At 58.9% G+C, this 22,188-nt stretch overlaps 1 protein-coding gene across 1 annotated transcript; it reads right to left on the reverse strand.

The window, feature by feature from the left end:
- Positions 1-585: 585 nt before the first annotated feature.
- On the reverse strand, positions 586-19,018 carry COPG1 (COPI coat complex subunit gamma 1). The gene is made up of 24 exons (XM_069497727.1): positions 18,879-19,018; positions 17,652-17,704; positions 16,773-16,853; positions 16,416-16,487; positions 16,146-16,225; positions 14,006-14,081; positions 13,697-13,789; positions 13,241-13,327; positions 12,305-12,462; positions 12,082-12,215; positions 11,482-11,549; positions 10,541-10,729; positions 9,669-9,764; positions 8,560-8,803; positions 7,787-7,862; positions 6,686-6,789; positions 6,410-6,535; positions 6,043-6,111; positions 4,332-4,474; positions 3,813-3,984; positions 2,951-3,048; positions 2,453-2,591; positions 2,205-2,303; positions 586-1,106 (listed from the first exon to the last, which is right to left on the reverse strand). The coding sequence occupies exons 1-24, from the start codon at positions 18,913-18,915 to the stop codon at positions 976-978; spliced, it is 2,625 nt and encodes an 874-aa protein (XP_069353828.1). The 5' UTR covers positions 18,916-19,018; the 3' UTR covers positions 586-975.
- Between the last annotated feature and the right edge of the window lie 3,170 nt (positions 19,019-22,188).

Below are 22,188 nucleotides of genomic sequence, written 5' to 3' on the forward strand. Positions count from 1 at the left end.
CACACCTGCCTCCAGGTCACACTGCTGCTGCTGCCGGGTGACACCACCCAGGTCACACCTGCCGCCAGGAGAAGCCAGGTGACACTGCCGGGTGACACCACCCAGCTCACACCTGCCGCCAGGTGACACGCCAGGTGACACCACCCAGGTCACACCTGCTGCCAGGAGACGCCAGGTGACACTGCCGGGTGACACCACCCAGGTCACACCTACCAACAGGAGACGCCAGGTGACACTGCTGGGTGACACCACCCAGGTCACACCTGCCGCCAGGTGACACGCCAGGTGACACCGCCGGGTGACACCACCGGGGTAAATGACTGCGATGCAATGCCCCTTAGCTAATGGCATTCACGCAACAAACTTTCACGGCTCCCCTCCCGGGGCTTGGCGCTTGCAGAGCGACAAACAGAGGGTCCTGCGACGCACGCAGGCAGCGAGGACGGCCACCACAGGGCTGTGGGTGCAAAGGGGACAGGGCAGGTGTTCTACCTGGCGGCCGGACGCCCCCCACGGGGCAGGGCGAGCACCTGAGCATGAGTCTCGCAGAGGTTAGCGGTCGGTCGCCGAATAAATACACGCTGATTTATTACTCCAGGGATAAGACAGTTTCTTGCGGGGGAAGAATTGCAAGGGAGGTGCCAATGTTTTTAGTCATTTACGACCACCCTGCTTCTGTGGCAGGCAGGACGACAAGATTTAGGACAAGCTAAAATCAACCCCTACTAAAAAAAAAACAAAAAAAAGTCACCCCCCACTCCAAGAGTCCTGGATTTAGCGGGAGGGGAGTAGAATTAAAAAAAAAAAAAATATTTGCAATGATGCAATGATTCCTAACTGCGTTTGAACAAGGACGCTTGGGGAGAAGGGGTTTCCAGCGGTTTCTTGAGAAGGGCGCGAACTTCTCCGTAGTGTCTGGGAGGGGGACGGGGTGGGAGTCGGGGAGGGGGGGATCTCTGCAGGCTGGCGGGCCCCTCAGCCCACGGACGCCAAGATGATGTCTACGGGCAGCTCCTCTGAACTGCGGGCTGTCACCTGCATCGTCACCGTGTCCAGAAGCAGCAGCCGGGACCGCACCAGGACGTCGTGGCCGCCCCGGAACACACCTTCAAAAGGGGACGGAGAAGAAAAGCGGGCAAGTGAGGCAGAAGGGGACAGCCCCACCAGGGGGAAAACCGCAGAGCAGGTGTCTGCGAGACCCAGGGGACGGGGCTGCTTCGGTGGGGACAGAAAGGACGGGCTCGGGGAGGCAGTGTCAGCTGTGAGCAGGGCACTGAAGCGGAACATCCTCCCAACTCTGTTTATAAACACTCGGCCAAAAAAAAAAAAAAAAAAAAATCTCACTTCCTTTTAACTGTTTTGGGTACAATGATTGCATTGCCCTTTAAAAAAAAAAAAACGAGGGGGCGGGGCTTGGTGGTCATTATTTCTCAGAGAAACATACAGATGAAGCAGCAGTTAGATCTAAAATTCCGTGTCTGGAATGTTCTAGTAAATCCCGGGGAGGCGGAAATGAGTGTGGCTACGGGTGTGTTAGTTGTTGACGCTGGAAGATGAGCACGTTGGGTGGACGATACTATTTCATTTTTGTGTCTGTTTGAAAATTTCCAGGCCGAAATGCTTAAATATCCATTCCTATTACAAGAGACCAACGGATCCACTAGAAAATTCGACAAAGGGGCCGGGGCGCGGTGGCTCCCGCCTGTCATCCCACCCGGCACTCGGGGAGGCCGAGGCGGGAGGATCGCTCGAGGTCAGGAGTTCGAGACCAGCCTGAGCAAGAAGGAGACCCCGGCTCTACTAAAAATAGAAAGAAATTAGCTGGACAGCTAAAAATATATATAGAAAGAATGAGCTGGGCGTGGTGGCGCATGCCTGTGGTCCCAGCTCCTCGGGAGGCTGAAGCAGGAGGATCGCTTGAGCCCTGGAGGTTGAGGCTAGCCTGGACAACATAGCAAGACCCCATCTCTACAAAAAAGAAAAACTAGCCGGGCATGGTGGCTCATGCCTGTAGTCCCAGCTACTTGGGAGGCTGAGGCAGGAGGATGGCTTGAGCCCTGGAGTTTGAGGCCAGCCTGGACAACATAGCAAGACCCCATCTCTACAAAAAAGAAAAATGAGCTGGGCGTGGTGGCGCATGCCTGTCGTCCCAGCCTCCAGACTGTAGGGGACCCAGGCCCGCCCCACCCGGGAGTGGCGCTCACCGGCCAGGAGCAGGGTGTGCGTGTTCTTGTTATCCGGCACTCGGTCCGACCTTTCGCAGGCGTGCATGCCCAGGAACTTCACGATGTTGCCCACGGCCTCTGCGGGGAGAGATCAAACAGAGTGGCCTTTGACACTGTGATCCCGACACGGCCCCGCGTCCCCGCAGGGGGGGACAGGGAGGGGCACTTCGGCGGCGGCCAGGTCTTGAGAGGCACCCAGCCCGGAGACGGCGTTCCCGGGATTCTACCTTCCAGCGTCTTGATGGTCGACAAGGTGAACGTTTCTTCCTTCTCAAACTCGTCCCCTACCTCGTCCCAGGCTGCTTCGAAGTTGAGTTTCATGACCTTTTGGATGTGGTCGGCCACGGTGACTTCCAGGTCTTCCAGCTGCAGAGACGGAGGTAGAAGAAGTTGGGGACCCACGGCCAGGGCACAAACTGCCTGCTCCCCACGCCTCACGGCCTCCGCTCTGAGCTCGCCGCTCAGCCCCTCCTGCGGCTTGCTCAGGGGGTGCCCGCTGGGCGCTGAGGGCCGTGCTGGGGCCTGGGGACACAGAGCAACGTGACTTGGGGACATGTCCTCGAAGTGCTCACAGCTTGCTGTGAGCGAGGCTGATGCCACGGCACTCTAGCCCGGGCGACAGAGCCAGACTCCGCCTCAAAAAAAAAAAAAAAAGAACAGCAAGGAAAGGACTCCGGCCTGCGGCCTCAGGCACAAAACTGAGCCTCCCGACGCCAGGTTCTTACCACATACTCATCCTCGTAGCCTTCGTCGTCAGTCTCCCCGGTGGTGGGGTCGCAGTCCTTGACGGTGAACTTCATCATGCAGCTGAACGTGCAGGCCACTGCGGGGGGGAGAGGAGGCCGAGTGGTGAGGCCGTGGCCAGCCTGCAGGGGACAAGCTCCTCCGCCGGGCTGGGGGTCACTGCCTGCTCCTCCGGCCTCTGCTTTTGTCTTTTTTTGAAAGAAAGAGTTCTGGTTTGAGCAGCCAGACAGGCCTGGGTTCTGCAGTCACAGGAACTCAGACGATCATTTAACCTGTGCCTCAGTTTCCCCATGTATGAACAGGGCCAGTGGAACTTCTCCCCGCAGGTTTTCTAGGAGGATGACATGAGACAGTACATGAAGAGCCCTTGAGGCCGGGCGCGGTGGCTGACGCCCGTCATCCCGGCACTCTGGGAGGCCGAGGCGGGAGGATCGATCGAGCCCTGGAGTTTGAGGCTAGCCTGGACAACATAGCAAGACCCCATCTCTACAAAAAAGAAAAATGAGCCGGGCATGGTGGCGCATGCCTGTCGTCCCAGCTACTCGGGAGGCTGAGGCAGGAGGATCGCTGGAGCCCAGGAGGTTGAGGTTGCTGTGAGCGAGGCTGACGCCACGGCACTCTAGCCTGGACGACAGAGCCAGACTCTGTCTCAGAAAAAAAAAAAAAAAAAAAAAAAAAAAAAAAAAATAAATCCAAGCCTTGGGACTTGGCCATTTTTCGTCTCAGGACTGGAATCGAGGCGTTGGAGCCCTACTGGACGCCAGCAGCTGCCCCCGAGCTGTCCGCCCCCTCCTGACTCTCCGGCGCCCGCGAGGCCGGGGCAGGACCGGGATGAAGGCTCACCGGCTGTGGGGTCTTCCTTGGGCAGTGCCACCAGCGTGTAGCAGGTTCCGGGCTGGTTGTAGGGCAGGCTCCGGGCGGGCACGTAGCAGACCACCTCGTAGGCCTCGGTGGCTTCCATCTGCACGGTGACATTCTCCAGGGTCTGGTCGTTGAGCGTGTTGGTGCAGTCAAACTGGCCCGGGGCAGGAGGAGGAGGAGGAGGAGGAGGAGGAGGAGGAGGAGGAGGAGGACGACGACGAGGAGGAGGAGGGGACAGCTTAGACGCGGCTCTCGGTCCACGCCGTGACGCACGGGGAGAGCTGGCAGGTCCCGCCTCTCCCCGACGGACCGAGGGGACTCCCTACCCCCAGTCCCCATCTCCACGCTGACACTATGGAGCCGGAGGGGTCCTGTGTCAACAGGTGTGGGGATACACCTGCCCGTGGCAGATCCAGCCATCACGCTGGGCTTCCAACCAACTCCGTGTGGGGCCGCCATGACCCCCCGGGGGCCGTCAGACCCCCAGCCCACCCTGCTCACCTGGAACACCATGTGGTCCGTGAAGGTGTGTTTGGTGCAGCGGATGACATACTCGGTCTCTGACTCCGTGAGGGCCACCGGCTCGGGCGAGGACTTGAAGAGGGGCCCCAGCCCCCGGAACTCGGGCACCGCGGCCAGTTGCTCTGAAACCCACAGGCCGCGCGCGGGCGCTCAGCTTTCCGAGCTCCAGACACACTTGTCACCGTTTCTAATGAAGTCTCTGGGCCGGTTGTCACCGTCTCCCCCTCCCTGACACAGAGGAGGATGTCCCTACGACTGGCTGCTCGCTCCTTCCGGAACACAGGTGTGTGCATTTGCTCATGTCCCTGACCTTGGTCCTGCTGTGCCCCTCCCCCGTCCTGGGACAGATCTCAGCAGCAACTAACCGACCGGGACACCCCAAGGGACGTCCTAGGCCTAATCCCATCGGGAGACTTCAGAAGCCCAGCGAGGATTCTGAAAAAGGAGGTGAAGGCCGGGCGCGGGGGCTCCCGCCTGGCATCCCGGCACTCTGGGAGGCCGAGGCGGGAGGATCGCTCGAGGTCAGGAGGTCGAGACCAGCCTGAGCAAGAGTGAGACCCCGTCTCTACTAAAAATAGAAAGAAGTGATCTGGACAGCTAAAAATATATGTATAGAAAAAATGAGCCGGGCGTGGTGGCGCATGCCTGTAGTCCCAGCTACTCGGGAGGCTGAGGCAGGAGGATCACTTGAGCCCTGGAGTTTGAGGCCAGCCTGGACAACATAGCAAGACCCCATCTCTACAAAAAAGAAAAATTAGCCGGGCTTGGTGGCGCATGCCTGTAGTCCCAGCCACTCGGGAGGCTGAGGCAGGAGGATCGCTTGAGCCCAGGAGTCGGAGGCTGCTGTGAGCGAGGCTGACGCCACGGCACTCTAGCCCGGGTGACAGAGCCAGACTCTGTCTCAAAACCAAAAAAAAAACACCTTATGAGACACCACGGGCAGAACACATGGAACCCCACAGAATGTTCCAGTGTCTCTGAGACCGTGCTGTGCTCCGCCAGACATCCTGAATTACCTGGGCCACGGGGACCTGAGCCCGCGGAGTCAGGGCCCTGGGGCAGCTCTGAGCCACTCGTTAAGATCTGGATCTTTTTTTTTTTTTTTTTTTTTTTTTTTTTTTGAGACAGAGTCTCACTCTGTTGCCCAGGCTAGAGTGAGTGCCGTGGCGTCAGCCTAGCTCACAGCAACCTCAAACTCCTGGGCTTAAGCGATCCTCCTGCCTCAGCCTCCCGAGTAGCTGGGACTACAGGCATGCGCCACCACGCCCGGCTCATTTTTTCTATATATATTTTTAGCTGCCCAGCTAATTTCTTTCTATTTTTAGTAGAGACGGGGTCTCACTCTTGCTCAGGCTGGTCTCGAACTCCTGACCTCGAGCGATCCTCCTGCCTCGGCCTCCCAGAGTGCTGGGATGACAGGCGTGAGCCACCGCGCCCAGCCAAGATCTGGATCTTAATTCCGCCTCCTCCACTTCCTACTTGGGCCCAATCAACTTTCTGTGAACTTCCGGTTCCTCGGACGCCAGAGGGACCCAACAACGTCCACCTGCGTCAAACGCGACAACTGGCCTGCAACGTCCCCCGGCGCCCGGCGCTCCGGAGCGAGACCCCGTAACTGTTCTCACTCTCTGTCCCCGTGAGCAGACTGGGGTCCCGGCCACCGGGCGCCCCACGCGGCGCCGTGACTCACCCTGGAAGATCTCCTGCCTGGTGGCCGCCACCTTCTCGGGCTGTTTGACTGTCGCGATGGGAGTGCTTTCTGCAAGGGGACAAAACACACACGTGGTGACCGAGAGCTCCGATCGCGGGGTGGCGGGGTGTCACCCCCAGCGCTATGACTCAGGGAGGCCAAACGGCAGCCCTCCTGCGAGGGGGAGAAGCGCAGGACATGTGACAAAGACCAGGCACCTGTGTGTCACCCCCGTAGTTCCTGCAGCTGGCGCAAGCCCCCCCACTCCGCAACCCTGGTCCCTTTAGTGGCTTCGAAGCCACTGCAGACCCTCCAGCCAAGGCCTCGGGGACGGGCGGGCGGGCGGGGGGGTGGGGACCGCTGTTACCTGCTCTTTGCTCGGCCATGGGCGTGGTGGCCAGGGGCACGGACTTGAGGTCAAAAGGCTTTTCAGAAGGTTCTAGAGTGTACTGCTGCAGAGCCCTCTCCAGACCAGGGATGGACACGGTCAGACCTGGAGATCGGGGTGGCGGGGGTGGCGAGGGGGGGAAGGGAAAGAGATGTCACCGAGCCTGCCAGGCCCGAGGGAAGCCACGCCAGGGACCCCCCGTGGAAGACCGAGGTCTTGGGGGTTCCCGAATCACAAATCCTGGGTGCCGCTCACCGTTGAGGATGTAGCTGGCGTTGAGGGCCTTCTGCTTCTGCTCCAGCACGTTCAGGTAGAAGGTGGCTCGGTCCCTGACTTCATTATCATCGTCCATAACGCATCTGCAGCCAGAACACAAAGGTGCTCCTGCCTGCAGCCCAGCTCGGGGCGGGGGGCGGGCGGCGGGGGGCTCCCCGCATTGCTCTTTCGGGGGGCTGGGGGGGGGCGGGGGAAGCAGACCTCTTAAGGCTCTGAAAATTCAGTCCCCAGATAAGGAACCCGGAAAGCACCGGAACGAGAGCCTGGAAGCGCAGAGGGGCCCGCAGCCTGTGACACTGAGCTGGCAGCGGGCCACGCTCACGCCGCCCGGCCCCTCGCCCTAAAGCCCACCGCTGTGAGCGTGGCAGCCCCTGAATCCAAGACGCCGCTGTCCAACAGCATTTGATAGGACCCAGCGACTAACTGTCTACACCTAGGTCTGTCCCCAAGAGACACGGAAACCTACGTCCGCAGAAAAACTCGTGCGTGAATTCGCAGAGCATCATGCGTGCTGGCCACAGAAAGGAAATAACCCAAGTGTCGCTGATGAGGCCGGGCACGTGCGGTGGCTCCCGCCTGGCATCCCGGCACTCGGGGAGGCCGAGGCGGGAGGATCGCTCGAGGTCAGGAGTTCGAGACCAGCCTGAGCCAAAGCGAGACCCCGTCTCTACTAAAAATAGAAATGATCTGGACAGCTAAAAATATAGATAGAAAAAATGAGCCAGGCGTGGTGGCGCATGCCTGCAGTCCCAGCTACTGGGGAGGCTGAGGCAGGAGGATGGCTTGAGCCCCGGAGTTTGAGGCCAGCCTGGACAACATAGCAAGACCCCATCTCTACAAAAAAGAAAAATGAGCCGGGCACGGTGGCGCATGCCTGTAGTCCCAGCTACTCGGGAGGCTGAGGCAGGAGGATCGCTTGAGCCCAGGAGTCTGAGGTTGCTGTGAGCGAGGCTGACGCCACGGCACTCTAGCCTGGGCGACAGAGTGAGACTGTGTCTCAAAAAAAAAAAAAAAAGGGAAATCGTGACCTGGGTCAAAGGGAACAATGTCATCCACCAGGGTCCCTGGGCCGGGACTCACCTCTTCAGCAACACCAGGATACTGGGAAGCATCTCTTCGTTCTGGGCTCCAAACTTGGCGAGGGCACTCACGGCGCCTGTGTTTAGGAAGCAGATATGACTCGCCCGGTGCGCCCAGACAGTGACTGTTCCGGCACTTTCCGTGCTCAGAGCCCCAGGGGCAAGAAGTCTCGAGTGAGGAGGCCCAAAGTCACCACCAGAGCAGTGAGTGGCTTTTGGGTGGACTTTGGCACCATCTTGGGCCTTGACTTCTTTATCGACTTAATCAAAAGGGAGCCCAGTGGGATTGTAGCTCCCACTCTGGGCTTCCCGGAGCGATTTTCAAAAATCACTATGATGAGGCCGGGCGCGGGGTCTCACGCCTGTCATCCCAGCGCTCTGGGAGGCCGAGGCGGGAGGATCGCTCGAGGTCAGGAGTTCGAGACCAGCCTGAGCTAGAGCGAGACCCCGTCTCTACTAAAAATAGAAAGAAAACATCTGGACAGCTAAAAATATATATATAGAAAAATGAGCCAGGCGTGGTGGCGTATGCCTGTCGTCCCAGCTACTCGGGAGGCTGAGGCAGGAGGATCGCTTGAGTGAGCTATGATCACACCACTGCACTCTAGACTGGGCAGCATAGCAAGACCCTGTCTCTTAAAAAAAAAAAAATAAAAATAAAAATGAACTAGATGACATCTCAGGTCCCCACAGGGGGGCTCAGGTCCCTTTGCCAGCAGGACATTCACCCAAGACCAAGCCAAGAGCCCGCGTTCAGCCCTGGCTCAGACCCACCTGCCCGGACCTCCTCGTGCTCCAAGACCACCCGGTTGTAGATGAAGCGGATGTACTTGGAGGGGTTGTTGGTCTTGGGCCCCTCCTGGCCCAGGAGGTGCAAGATGCGTGTGGCCAGCACGGTGAACTCGCAGTCCTCGATGAACTCGCACAGGTGTGACAGGCCCGTCTCCTTGCTCTCCGAGTTCTCCTCGATGATGCTGATGATGCAGTCCACGATGGCGCGCTTGTACTCAAAGCCACCCTGCGGGGTGGGAGGGGGATGGGGGACGGGGCTGAACGCGAAGCAGGACCCGGGACGGAACCTCGAGGCAGGGCGCCTGACGTTGTGCTGAATGAGCCGGTCACCAGCCTCGCTCACAGCAGCCTCGGACTCCTGGGCTCCAGCGATCCTCCTGCCTCAGCCTCCCGAAGAGCTGGAACTCCAGGAGTAGCTGGGACTAGAGGAGTAGCTGGGACTGCGGGAGTAGCTGGGACTGTGGGAGTACCTGGGACTAGAGGAGTAGCTGGGACTCCGGGAGTAGCTGGGACTGTGGGAATAGCTGGGACTCCGGGAGTAGCTGGGACGGTGGGAGTAGCTGGGACGGTGGGAGTAGCTGGGACTGGAGGAGTAGCTGGGACGGTGGGAGTAGCTAGGACTGCGGGAGTAGTTGGGACTAGAGGACTAGCTGGGACTGCGGGAGTAGCTGGGACTGTGGGAGTAGCTGGGACAGTGGGAGTAGCTGGGACTAGAGGAGTAGCTGGGACTAGAGTAGCTGGGACTGTGGGAGTAGCTGGGACTAGAGGAGTAGCTGGGACTAGAGGAGTAGCTGGGACTGTAGGAGTAGCTGGGACTGTGGGAGTAGCTGGGACTGTGGGAGTAGCTGGTTCTACAGGCATGCGCCACCATGCCCGGCTCATTTTTTCTATCTTTTTTTTTTTTTAGTTGTTTTGTTAATTTCTTTCTATGTTTAATACAGACGGGGGCTCTCGCTCTTGCTCAGGCTGGTCTCGAACTCCTGACCCCTCGAGCGATCCTCCCGCCTCGGCCTCCCCGAGTGCCCGGCTGACAGGCGGGAGCCACCGCGCCCGGCCTGCTGTGTCCGTAAAGCCAAGAATGGTGATCTCACCTCTTCCCGCAGCATGGTGAACAGGAAGTTCATGAGCACGGCGTGTTTGCGAGGATACTTCTGGCACAGCGCGCTGATGGCCTGCACGACCACCACCTGGGTCAGACAGACAGACAGACAGACGTGAGCCCCTGCCGCCGGGTGGAGTGACTCCGGTCGGCGAGTGCCAACAGCGTCCTTTCTTAGGCGAGGCTGGGCCATGGGCACGACACGAGGGCACGGAGGTGACAGGAACTGCCCCACGCTCAGGAGCACGCGATCCCCAAGGGGTCTCGCTCTTGCTCAGGCTGGTCTCGAGCTCCTGACCTCGAGCGATCCTCCCGCCTCGGCCTCCCAAGCGTGCCGGGATGACAGGCGGGAGCCACCCAGAGCGCCCGGCCCAGCCTGTCTCTTAACTGTCGTGTCCCTGGCCCTCTGCTCTCCTCTGTGTCATCGGCAAGCTTTGCTCCGCCTACAGCTTTAGCTACTTCTTCCATGCTACCGACTCCAGATCTTTCTCTCTGGTCTGAGCCACTGTCAACCCAAGCAGAAAAACGGCGTCCCCAAAGCCACCCTCACGCTGTGCCGTGCCGAGTGGCTCTATTCCCCCGAAGGAGTCTCACACCAAGCCCCCTCTCCTACTCCCCGGCCAGCTCTGGTGGCCGCGTCCTCTCCTTGTGAACCACCGCGACAACCTCCTCGCCCGGCTGTACGCTACTGCACGCAGATCCAGAAGGCTCTGTCTCCAACGCACGTGTCACGGCTCAGCTCGGCCTGCGAAGCCGCCTTGGGACTTACGGGCAGAGCAGATTTCTGCCCGCTGGGCACAACCCGCCTTGACTCCTCCTCACTCTGGGGGCCTGCAGGGGTGCTTGGGGGGGGCGCCCGGGCACCTTGAATTCGTCCGAGATCTCCGACATGAAGGACGAGATCTGCTTCATGAGGCGGTCGATGCTGCTCTCGCTGCCCGTCTTGAGGAGGGTGGTGATGGCCAGCGTGGCGATGCTGCGGTTCGAGTCCGTCACCAGGTTCTCCAGGTCCAGGTTGCAGGCTGTCACCGCCGACGGGTGCTTCATGGCCACCTCGTTGGGGAGGGAGAGAGAGAGAGAGAGACGAAGAGGGCCGGGCCTCAATTCTAGCACTTCGGCCGGGCGCGGGGGCTCACGCCTGTCATCCCGGCACTCTGGGAGGCCGAGGCGGGAGGATCGCTCGAGGTCAGGAGTTCGAGACCAGCCTGAGCAAGAGCGAGACCCCCGTCTCTACTAAAAATAGAAAGAAATTAGCTGGACAGCTAAAAATATATAGACAAAAAAATGAGCCGGGTGTGGTGGTGCATGCCTGTAGCCCCAGCTACTCGGGAGGCCAAGGCAGGAGGATGGCTTGAGACCTGGAGTTTGAGGCCAGCCTGGACAACATAGCAAGACCCCATCTCTACACAAAAGAAAAAAAGGAAAATAAGCCGGGCATGGTGGCGCATGCCTGTCGTCCCAGCTACTCAGGAGGCTGAGGCAGGAGGATCGCTGGAGCCCAGGAGTCTGAGGTTGCTGTGAGCGAGGCTGACGCCACGGCACTCCAGCCCAGGCGACAGAGCCAGACTCTGTCCCCCTCCCCCCCCACTAAAAAATTCTAGCACTTTCCTGGATGGGTCCAGCCTGGTCACAGGTCCTTTGTACAAGATCATCTGACCTTGCGGAAGGAAATAACCGAGACCAGGGCTGTGCCTCTCCCAGCCAGGCCGGGGGCTGGGAGACAGCTCCAGCCAGACGAGGCCTGCCTCCCCTGAACCTGCCAAGGGGCCGGGGCTCCCCCCGCCTCCCCACCCCTGCGCCCCTACCTTATTGAGGGTGCGGACGGCGGCGTAGCGGAGCGCGGCCTTGGGTGAGCTGCAGAAAAGCTGGAGCACTGTGGGGAGACACAGGCCACAAGCTTCCCTCACCACCGGGCAGCTGGGAGAAGCCAGGGCAGGGCCCCTGAGGGCGAGCCAGGGTTCCTTTCCCTGCTGACACCCGCCCCCCACCCGGGGCAGAGAGCTGGCCTCCGCCCTGGGCGGCCGTGAGCAGAGGCCGCCATGTCTGCAAGCACCCAGTGGCTCTCGTCAATGACGACAGCTGGTCTAGTTCCTCTCCTTGCCCTGGCTGCCGGGAAGCTCACAGCAAAATTTCTGCATTTGCTCGTAGTACTGAACGGGACTACCATTTTCTGGAATATCCATGTTCCTTTCTGTATAACTTGGCTTTCGTTCTCTGATGCTTTTCTTAGCATTTGTGTTTTTTCTTAAAATAACAGAACCCTTCTTTTGTGTGCTAGGTGCCAACCGCTGTTCCCTAGCGCTGAACCACCGCCACTCTGAGGGCGTTTTCTTGCTTCCCCCGGCCCAGTCCCCCGCGGGCGCGGACGGGCGCGTGGCCCGGGTGACGGGGAACGTCCCAGTGACCTGACACGGCCGGGGCCAGCTCCTTGGCGCTGCAGCCGGGCAGGTTGACGATGGCCGAGGCGGCTTCGTACACCACCATCTCATGCTTGTTCCGCAGGCAGCTCTCGATGAAGTCGAACAGCGGGCTGCCGTGGCTGCCAAAGAACGCGGGTGACAAGGGGTTTGGGGACGAACCGGGCGGCGGGTCGGGGGGGAGGGCCGGGGGGCGGGGGGCCCTCGTTACCTGCTGTCCTCCTCTTCCAGCTGCTTGCTGGCCACCCGGATCATCATGCAGTAGGCGAAGGGGGACTTGAGGCCGTGCCGGGTGAACTTGCCGATCATCTTGTTGACGGCCAGGCGGTCATTCCTGCGGACGTGGTACAGCAGCCCCAGCGCGTGGTACTGGAGGGCGAGAGACGGCCACACGGTACGGCCACGCCCAGCCCAGGGCCTTCAGCCGTGGGGCCCTAACCGCGTCCCCACCTCTCTGTGGGCGGCGGCCGTTTCGTTTCTCAGATGGGCACCGTGGCGGCTGCCACGCGGGGTGGATCGCCCGAGGTGCCCGGTCTGGACAGCGCCCAGCACGACACCTAACAAACCGCGTGAGTATGTCACCTAACACAGTGGCACCTGAGGGCTCAGATGCGGCAGGTGAAGCTTCCCTGGCCCTCCCAAGTGTTGTTTTTTTTTCTTTTTGAGACAGAGTCTCGCTCTGTGGCCCGGGCTAGAGTGCCGTGGCGTCAGCCTCGCTCACAGCAGCCTCAGACTCCCGGGCTCAAGCGATCCTCCTGCCTCAGCCTCCCGAGTAGCTGGGACGACAGGCATGCGCCACCACGCCCGGCTCATTTTTCTTTTTTGCTTTTTTGTAGAGATCGGGTCTTGCTATGTTGTCCAGGCTGGCCTCCAACTCCAGGGCTCAAACGATCCTCCTGCCTCGGCCTCCCGAGCAGCTGGGACTACAGGCACACGCCACCACGCCCGGTTCATTTTTTCGATATATATTTTTAGCTGTCCAGCTAATTTCTTTCCATTTTTAGCAGAGACGGGGTCTCGTTCTTGCTCAGGCTGGTCTCGAACTCCTGACCTCGAGCGATCCTCCCGCCTCGGCCTCCCAGAGTGCTGGGGTGACAGGCGTGACACCTGAGTGTTGTAAATGTCACCCCGTCCGCTCCCGTCTCACCTGGACCATGATGTTGTCGCTGGACGCCGCCTCCTGGGCCTCGTTCACCCAGCGCTTGACCACGTCGAAGCTGCACTTGAGCAGGTGCTGCGGGCAACGGGGGCCATTAAAGCTCAGGCAGAACGGGTCCCCTGCCTGTCACCCGGTGCTTGGTCTGCCCTCGGACACAGCCAGGGCCTCGCCACCACCATCCGGGCCCTCCAAGGCCCCCGGCCCGCCCTCGCCCCGTCCTGGCTGAAGATTATTCTGCCCGATCTAAAGTCCAGCGAGCGACCTCTCAGCCCAAGGGGACAGGTCGAGGCCACGCTCCCAGGCCCCCCGTCGATCGGGCCTGAGAAGGCAGGCGGGACTCTCAGCCGTGGGGACGCAAAATGCTTTTCTTGCCGCTTCTAGAAAGCAGCTTTGTTCTTTCCCTCAACGTCCCACCCCGTCCCCCGCGGGGCCGCGGGGACGCACCAGGGACGACACCAGGGCGGAGCTGGAGACGCTGGGCACCTTGTCCACGATGGCCTGTTTCATGTAGCGCTCGATGGCCTGCAGCATGGTGCTCTGGGCGCGGGGAACGGGGACAGAGGGGACCCCGATCAGTCCTCGGCGAGTCTCGGCCGGGCAGGTGGTGGCGCACGGGGCGGGGGAGGGGCTCCCACGCCACCCTGCCTGGCTCAGCGAGATGGGGACCCCCCCACCCTGAAACCTCGCCAAGGACGGGCCGGGAGGCTCAGGGAAGGGGCCGGGCAGCGGGGAGGGGCGCAGCGCACGACTCACATCCGTGATCTGGCACAGGGCGCGCACGGCCGGGCCCCGGTAGCTGTCCTCCTTCCCGGTCATGTCCTTTGTCAGGCTGTCGAGGGGTGGCGGGGGACGGGCAGAAGGCACTGTCACCACGCGGGGTGCCACCGGGGCCCCTGCCACCACGCTCACCTGGATCGCCACCCGAAAGAGCCTCCCGCCCTGCACTCTCTCTCCCTCCCTCCCTTCCCACCGGGCCAGACTCAACACTCACCAGGTCGCCCCCCGGCCATTGCTAAAACATCCCCGCCAGCGACCTCACGTAGAAAGTTCTGGAAGGTCCCCCCCCCCGCCCCCCGCCCCAGGAGGCTGTGCTCCCTCCTCTGCAGGCCTTTGCATGTGCTGTTTCCGCAGCCTCGAGCGCCGCTCAGCCCAGCACCCCTGCCCTGCTATTGCTCCCTCGTCCATCCGCACCCTGCTCACACCACGGGGCTGGGAGGCCTTTCGGGACCCAAATCAAGCTGGGTGCTCTTTTGATCTCCTCTGGCAGCCCCCACCCGGACTGCCCGCCAGGACCCAGATGGCACCCGTCTTAATGGCCTCAGTGCCTGGCCACTGCTCTGCAAATCCTGGGGCCACAGACGCTGTGTCTGTCTCGCTTGCTGCTGCTCCCCCAGAACTGCACACAGGACCCCAAATGCGCTCCCTAAATATTGTCTACACGAGCCTACAAAGGAACGTGTGACCCCCGTCCGAAACTGGGGCAAGAAGAAATAGGAGAAATGAGCCCCAATTCTTTTTTTTTATTTTGAGACAGAGTCTGGCTCTGTCGCCCGGGCTAGAGTGCCGTGGCGTCAGCCTCGCTCACAGCAGGCTCATACTCCCGGGCTCAAGCGATCCTCCTGCCTCAGCCTCCCGAGTAGCTGGGACGACAGGCATGCGCCACCATGCCCGGCTCATTTTTCTTTTTTTGTTTTTTGTAGAGATGGGGTCTTGCTATGTTGTCCAGGCTGGCCTCCAACTCCGGGGCTCAAGCCATCCTCCTGCCTCAGCCTCCCGAGTAGCTGGGACGACAGGCATGCGCCACCACGCCCGGCTCATTTTTATATATATGTTTTTAGTTATCCAGATAATTTCTTTCTATTTTTAGTAGAGACGGGGTCTCGCTCTTGCTCAGGCTGCTCTCGAACTCCTGACCTCGAGCGATCCTCCCGCCTCGGCCTCCCAGAGTGCCGGGATGACAGGCGTGAGCCACCGCGCCCGGCCTCAGCCGCAGTTCTTAAGAGCAGGGATTACACTTTAGTGACATTTGCCCCGTCAATCGCTCGGCTTAAGGCAGGAACCGGTACTCAGTAAGCAAGCTGGTTTGCACGCCTCTTGCATTGTATCTATTTTCCTCGTGTTCTTTCTTCAAACTCCATTAAAGTTATTTGTGAAAGTTCCAGGCAGGCTCGGTTGACTGAGAGGAGCCAAGGGAAGGAAGGGCGTGTGTTCAAGTCAGGGCGACAGAATTCAAAGAGGACACAGCACACTCCGGAGGCTGCCATGGGGTGGGCGGCAGTGACGGAAGGCCGAGAGGGACAGAACAGGAAATGGCACCTAGCAACATGCTGCCCCAAAGTGTCACTGTCTGGTACGGCGTGAGGAAAAACGGGTCTCTGGGGCCGGGCGCAGTGGCTCGTGTCTGTCATCCCGGCACTCTGGGAGGCTGAGGCGGGAGGATCGCTCGAGGTCAGGAGTTCGAGACCAGCCTGAGCAAGAGTGAGACCCCGTCTCTACTAAAAATAGAAAGAAATTATCTGAACTGCTAAAAATATATATAGGAAAAAAAATGAGCCGGGCGTGGTGGCGCATGCCTGTAGTCCCAGCTACTCCCACAGTCCCAGCTACTCCCGCAGTCCCAGCTACTCCCGCAGTCCCAGCTACTCCCACAGTCCCAGCTACTCCCACAGTCCCAACTACTCCCACAGTCCCAGCTACTCGGGAGGCCGAGGCAGGAGGATCGCTTGAGCCCAGGAGTCTGAGGCTGCTGTGAGCGAGGCTGACGCCACGGCACTCTAGCCCGGGCGACAGAGCCAGACTCTGTCTCAAAAAATAACAACAACAACAACAAAAAAAAACGGGTCTCTGCCAATGGAAGCCGTCAGAGGAGCCACCCCCCGGCCCCCAGACTCGCCTGCTGGTGACGATGATGACATCTTCTGCGATGCACGACATCTCCTTGATGGTCAAGTAGCACATGCGACGGAGTGTGGGCTGGGAGAGAGACAGGAAGAGCCCCATCAGCCCCGGCTGGGCGAGAGGGCCGCAGCCAGAAGACACTTCTAGTCCGCACAAAGACAGCACAGGCTCACGGGGTGGGGCCGGCTTCTCTTGTCCCTTGTCGCCCGCCCCGCCCCGCCCACAGCTGCCACCTCGCGAGGAAAGCCGGGACGGCGGCACTTACATCGTTGGACTGAAACAGCTTGGTCATGGCGAAGAAGGCTTCCGTGGCTTCGGTCGTCCCCAGGTGCTCCCCCTGTGGTCATCGAGAAAGAAGTCTCAGCTGGCGACACAGGGCCCAGGCGGCTCTTCCTGCTGCATCAGCCCAGGCCCGATTCTCAGAGCTCGCAGGGACTCAAAGGCAACGCATCAAAGCTGGCGGCTGCGGGGAGGACCCGGACCCCGGGCCGCTGCCTACAACCCACACGCAGCCTGTTGAACAGCCTAAAGGCGATCGGGACGTTTCCACCGTCCCCAACAGCCTCCGGAACCATGCTCGCCACCCCCAAGCCTCCCCCTCCCCCAAGCCTCCCCCTCGTACCTGGTTGATGAGGTAAAGGATCTTGGTGAGGATGTGGGCGCATTTCCGAGGGTTGATGGGGGTTTCGTTAAACACACGGGCCTGAGAAGAAACAAGCAAGCAAGCGAGGACGTCACCGTGCAGCCGGGCCCATTTGCCGTCGAGGACATTCAAGGTCTGAGAGATCCCGGGGCAAATACATACACTTGCCTGAGCAAGCTTATTTGCATAAAGAGTTTGTTTTTCTTTACTCGTCAATGAATAAATCCTGAAATCTTCCCTAAGTATTAGTCAGGGATGTGCTTGACCTGCTGACTAGCAGATACTTAGTAAACAAATGTTTTTTTTCTTTTGAGACAGAGTCTGGCTCTGTCGCCCGGGCTACAGTGCCATGGCGTCAGCCTCGCTCACAGCAGCCTCAACCTCCTGGGCTCAAGCGATCCTCCTGCCTCAGCCTCCCGAGTAGCTGGGACTACAGGCATGCACCACCACGCCCGGCTAGTTTTTCTTTTTTGTAGAGATGGGGTCTTGCTATGTTGTCCAGGCTGGCCTCAAACTCCGGGGCTCAAGCGATCCTCCTGCCTCAGCCTCCTGAGTAGCTGGGACTACAGGCATGCGCCACCACACCCGGCTTATTTTTTCTCTGTATTTTTAGCTGTCCGGCTCATTTCTTTCTATGTTTATGAGAGGCGGCGTCTCGTTCTTGCTCAGGCTGGTCTCGAACTCCTGACCTCGAGCGATCCTCCCGCCTCGGCCTCCCAGAGTGCTGGGATGACAGGCGTGAGCCACCGCACGCGCCCGGCCCCCTACTGCTCTTTAAAGCGGCACTCGGAATGTCCTGGCATTTCAGCCGCTCCCAGGTCGAACAGTAGAAGACGGAGGGGGACAAAGGACACTTGCCTCCTGCAGGACCGCACTCTTCTCCAGGTGCTGGAACGGGTTGGACCCTCCACCTGCGGGCGAGGAGAATGGACAAGACAGGTTGTGAGTCTGAATTTCAAAACCCTCCGCACCTGAGGAACGGAAGACGTGACAATGTCCCTTCCTGGTGCACCCCGTCAAGTTCAAACTCCTAAGCAGCCGCAGCCACGATCTATCGGTAGGTCCTTGCAGTGTCCCGCAAGGGGACTCTCCTCGGCCCTAAACCACTCGGCCTGTCACCCAGCAGCCCTGGGACGGTCCCTTCTGTGCCATGCCTTGCTTTCATTCAAGCACCTCATATTGAACCGAACCTCTATGTGCCAGGGGGGGCCCACAATCTCCCCGTTTGGCCAAGTTTCCTTCACAGCAGACGTCACCTTTGTCATTAACGACGTTTAGCAATCATCGGGTTGACGTCTGAATCCGCTATGCCTCTGAGCGCTCCGGAACCGGCTTTGCAAAACGACCCCCGCCTTGCCCCAGGTTGGTTCGTGTTCCGTCAGATTTTACCCCAGTCCAACCTCACAACCAGACCTAACCGGCCTCTCCCCGGGACCCACCAGCCATCGCCAGCAGCCCCTTCTTGGCTCAGCGCCCCCTGCAAACCCTCTGACTGCAACCCCCATGCAAAGTGACCTGCGTGTCACAACCTACGTAAAAAGCCCTCGACTTCCGTCGCTCAGCCGGGCGGATCTGAGACTTTCTCCCCACACTGGGCTTTTGCATTCAAATGCCCTTCCTTTTGCAAACCTTGCAAACCTCGTCGTCTCGAGAATTGGCTCTTGGGGCTGCAAATCACGTGACCTAGGCTACCCCCTCCCCCCCCCCCCCCACTTTGCAGCTTCGTTAGCAATTGCAATATCCCGGGTCTACACCGCGTGTCCCCCCCGGTCTACACCGCGCGTCTCCCCCGGGTCTGCTGCAGGATCGGGACACAGTAAGCACCGGGCACACGTTTGCTGAATAAACCAATGAAGGGGGTCGAGGGGAAACTGAGGCTCCGAGAGGGGCGTGGCCATCCGCCCAAGGTCACCCAGAGACCCGCAGACCCGCCGCGGTCCCTCCATGAGGCCTCAGCCTCCGCGCAGGGACGGTCGCCCCGGCGGAAGGATCCCACGGAGAGCGGGGGAGGGTCCTACGGCCCCTCGCGGGGGTCCGGCCCCCCCGAAATCCCAGCCTGGGGGCGTCCCCACCCCCCACCCTCACCGGACTCCTCGTCCTTCTTGTCGAATTTCTTCAACATGGTGCTGCCGGCCGGGGCGCAACGCGGCCCCGCAACGTCCCACAGGCGCGGCTCGGAGCGGCGGTCCCGGCAGCGGTTCCACACCGCGGGCCACTTCCGGGCTGCGGCCGGCCACGTCGGCTTGCGCTCTGCGCAGGCGCGGCGCGCCAGGGGGCGCCTGTGCGCAGGCGCGACGCACTACGGGAGCCTGTGCGCAGGCGCGACGCGTTAGGGGCACCTGTGCGCAGGCGCGCAGCGCTAAGTGCGCAGGCGCGCAGCGCTAAGTGCGCATGCGCACATCCGGGCTACCCGAGCAGCGCGCTATATTAACCCCGTCCGCGACGGAGCCGGAGGGGTGTTGGCAGGCCGGAAAGTGGGGACACTAACTCGCACCCCAGCTCAGCGCCGCGTGCCCGACTTACGTATATCCGGTTTCTTTCCGTTTTCTGGTTTTCTCCGCTAGCTCGAATCACTGTCTGCCTAACACTGTTTCGACCATCTTGCTTTTATTGTCTTTTTATTCACTGCAGCGGATGCCGTTGGCACGTAGTAGTCGCTCAGTAAATTCCGGTTGCATGAATGAGTACTAAGAGCATGCAACCGGTCTTCTAATGCATCGGCGCCCGCACTGTGTCACATTTGCTCCTGGTGCATATTGGAACTTTCTCGAAACTTTCAGGGCTCGAACGGAAGTGAAAGATCAGTATGGCCACGCTGCCTTGGCAACGGGCAAAGCCCAGGCAGGGTTGGGCCAAAGGCTGCAAACGTCGTGGCTCCTGGGTGCCTGGGGAGGGGACAGCCCGCAGCAGCGCGGGGACAAGCAGCCCCGGTGAGCCGGTTGGGGAGAGTTGAGGCCGGGGGCTGGTGACCGAGGGGGTGAGTGGCAGCAAGGGGGCAGGAGGTGGGGGGTGGGGGCAGGAAGGGCCCAGGCTCTCCTTTCGGTCCGGCTTTGCAGAGGCTGAGGTCTGAGCAAGCAGATCTCGCACTGAGATGAAATTGTCAAGAGCCAGAGAAGTGTCCAGAATCTCTCATCGGTAACCCCACCCCGTTATCTGGAGGAAAGCATCCAAAAGAAGAAAATTGGCCGGGCGCGGTGGTGGCTCACGCCTGTCATCCCAGCACTCTGGGAGGCCGAGGCGGGAGGATCACTCGAGGTCAGGAGTTCGAGACCAGCCGGAGCGAGAGCGAGACCCCCGTCTCTACTGAAAATAGAAAGAAATTATATGGACAGCTAAAATATGTATGTAGAAAAATGAGCCGGGCGTGGTGGCGCATGCCTGTCATCCCAGCTACTCAGGAGGCTGAGGCAGGAGGATCGCCTGAGCCCAGGAGTCTGAGGCTGCTGTGAGCGAGGCTGACGCCACGGCACTGTAGCCTGGGCGACAGAGCGAGACTCTGTCTCAAAAAAAAAAACAAAAAAAAAACAGTTGTAAGAGTTCTTTATATATTCTGAATACTACACCCTTATTGGACACATGATTTGCAAATACGTTCTCCCATTCTGTGAGTTGTCTTTTCATTCTCGTTTTTTTTTTTTGTTTGGTTTTTTTTTTTTTTTTTTTTTTTTGAGACAGAGTCTTGCTTTGTTGCCCTGGCTAGAGTGAGTGCCGTGGCGTCAGCCTCGCTCACAGCAACCTCAAACTCCTGGGCTTAAGCGATCCTACTACCTCAGCCTCCTGAGTAGCTGGGACTACAGGCATGCGCCACCACGCCCGGCTAATTTTTTCCATATATATTTTAGTTGACCAGATAATTTCTTTCTATTTTTTAGTAGAGACGGGGTCTCGCTCTTGCTCAGGCTGGTCTCGAACTCCTGACCTCGAGCGATCCTCCCACCTCGGCCTCCCAGAGTGCTGGGATGACAGGCCTGAGCCACCTCGCCCGGCCTCTTTTCATTCTCTTAATAGTGTCTTTTAGAGCACAAAGATTTTAAATTTTGATGAAGTTCCATTGATCTATTTTTTTTTCTTTCATTGCTTAGGCTTTTGGTGTCATATCTAAGGAATCATTACTTTTTTCTTTTTGTTTTTTTTAGACAGCATCTCACTCTGTTGCCCGGGCTCGAGTGCCGTGGCGTCAGCCTCGCTCACAGCAACCTCAACCTCCTGGGCTCAAGCGATCCTCCTGCCTCAGCCTCCCAAGTAGCTGGCACTATAGGCACGCGCCACCATGCACAGGTAATTTTTTCTGTTTTTGGTAGAGACGGGGTTTCCTTCTTACTCATGCTGGTCTTGACCTCCTGACCTCAAGGGATCCTCCCCCCTCGGCCTCCCAGGGTGTAGGATTCCAGGCTCCAGGCACCACGCTGGGCAGAGGGAATCACTACTTAAGCCAAGGTCATGAAGATTTACCCCTCTGTTTTCTTCTAAGAGTTTTAATTTTTCATTTTTTTTTATTTTTCATTTTTATTTTTATTTTTTTTCCTTTTTTCTTTTTTGATCTTTTGACAGTGGCTTCCTGGGGATCTTCTAAGAGTTTTATAGTTTGATCTCTTCCATTTAGGTCTTTGATCCATTTGCATTAATTTTTGCATATGGTGTGAGCCAACGGTCCAACTTCACTCTTGCCTATGATACTAGTTTTTCCCAGCGCCATTTATTATTCTTTCTAACCCTTGCTGAAAATCAGTTGATCATCAACGTGCACGAGTTTATTTCTGGACTCTTGATTTCTATACAATAGTTTTGCAAAATGTTGCCATTGGGTATAAAGGATCTCTGTGTATCATTTCTTACAACTGCATGTGGATCTACGATTATTTCAATAAAAATTTCATTAAAAAAAGTAGAGATTATTTTTATGATACCTTCTCACCCCCACCACCTCTCTTCCAACTAAAGAAAAACCTAACGTTTGTTGTAAGAATTTCCCCAGCCCTCCTGAAATGCCTCCTCTTGCCCGCTAGGTGGCACCAACTCTTCCTCTTTTATGTCTGGTTTTTCAGAAGCCAGAGAAGGAGGATGAAAGTTCCACCTAAGACCCTGGCTGTCCTGGGCCTAACCTGAGTGTGTGGTGTTTTTTTTTTGTTTGTTTGTTTGTTTGTTTTTTGACACAGAGTCTCGCTCTGTGGCCCGGGCTAGAGTGCCGTGGCATCAGCCTCACTCACAGCAACCTCAGACTCTCGGGCTCAAGCGATCCTCCTGCCTCAGCCTCCCGAGTAGCTGGGACTGTGGGAGTAGCTGGGACTGGGGGAGTAGCTGGGACGGCAGGCATGCGCCACCACACCCGGCTCATTTTTTTCCATATATTTTTAGCTGTCCAGCTAATTTCTTTCTATTTTTAGTAGAGGCAGGG

The sequence above is a fragment of the Eulemur rufifrons genome, chromosome 22 (genome assembly GCF_041146395.1).
Source record: "Eulemur rufifrons isolate Redbay chromosome 22, OSU_ERuf_1, whole genome shotgun sequence".
Taxonomy (NCBI): Eukaryota; Metazoa; Chordata; class Mammalia; order Primates; family Lemuridae; genus Eulemur; species Eulemur rufifrons.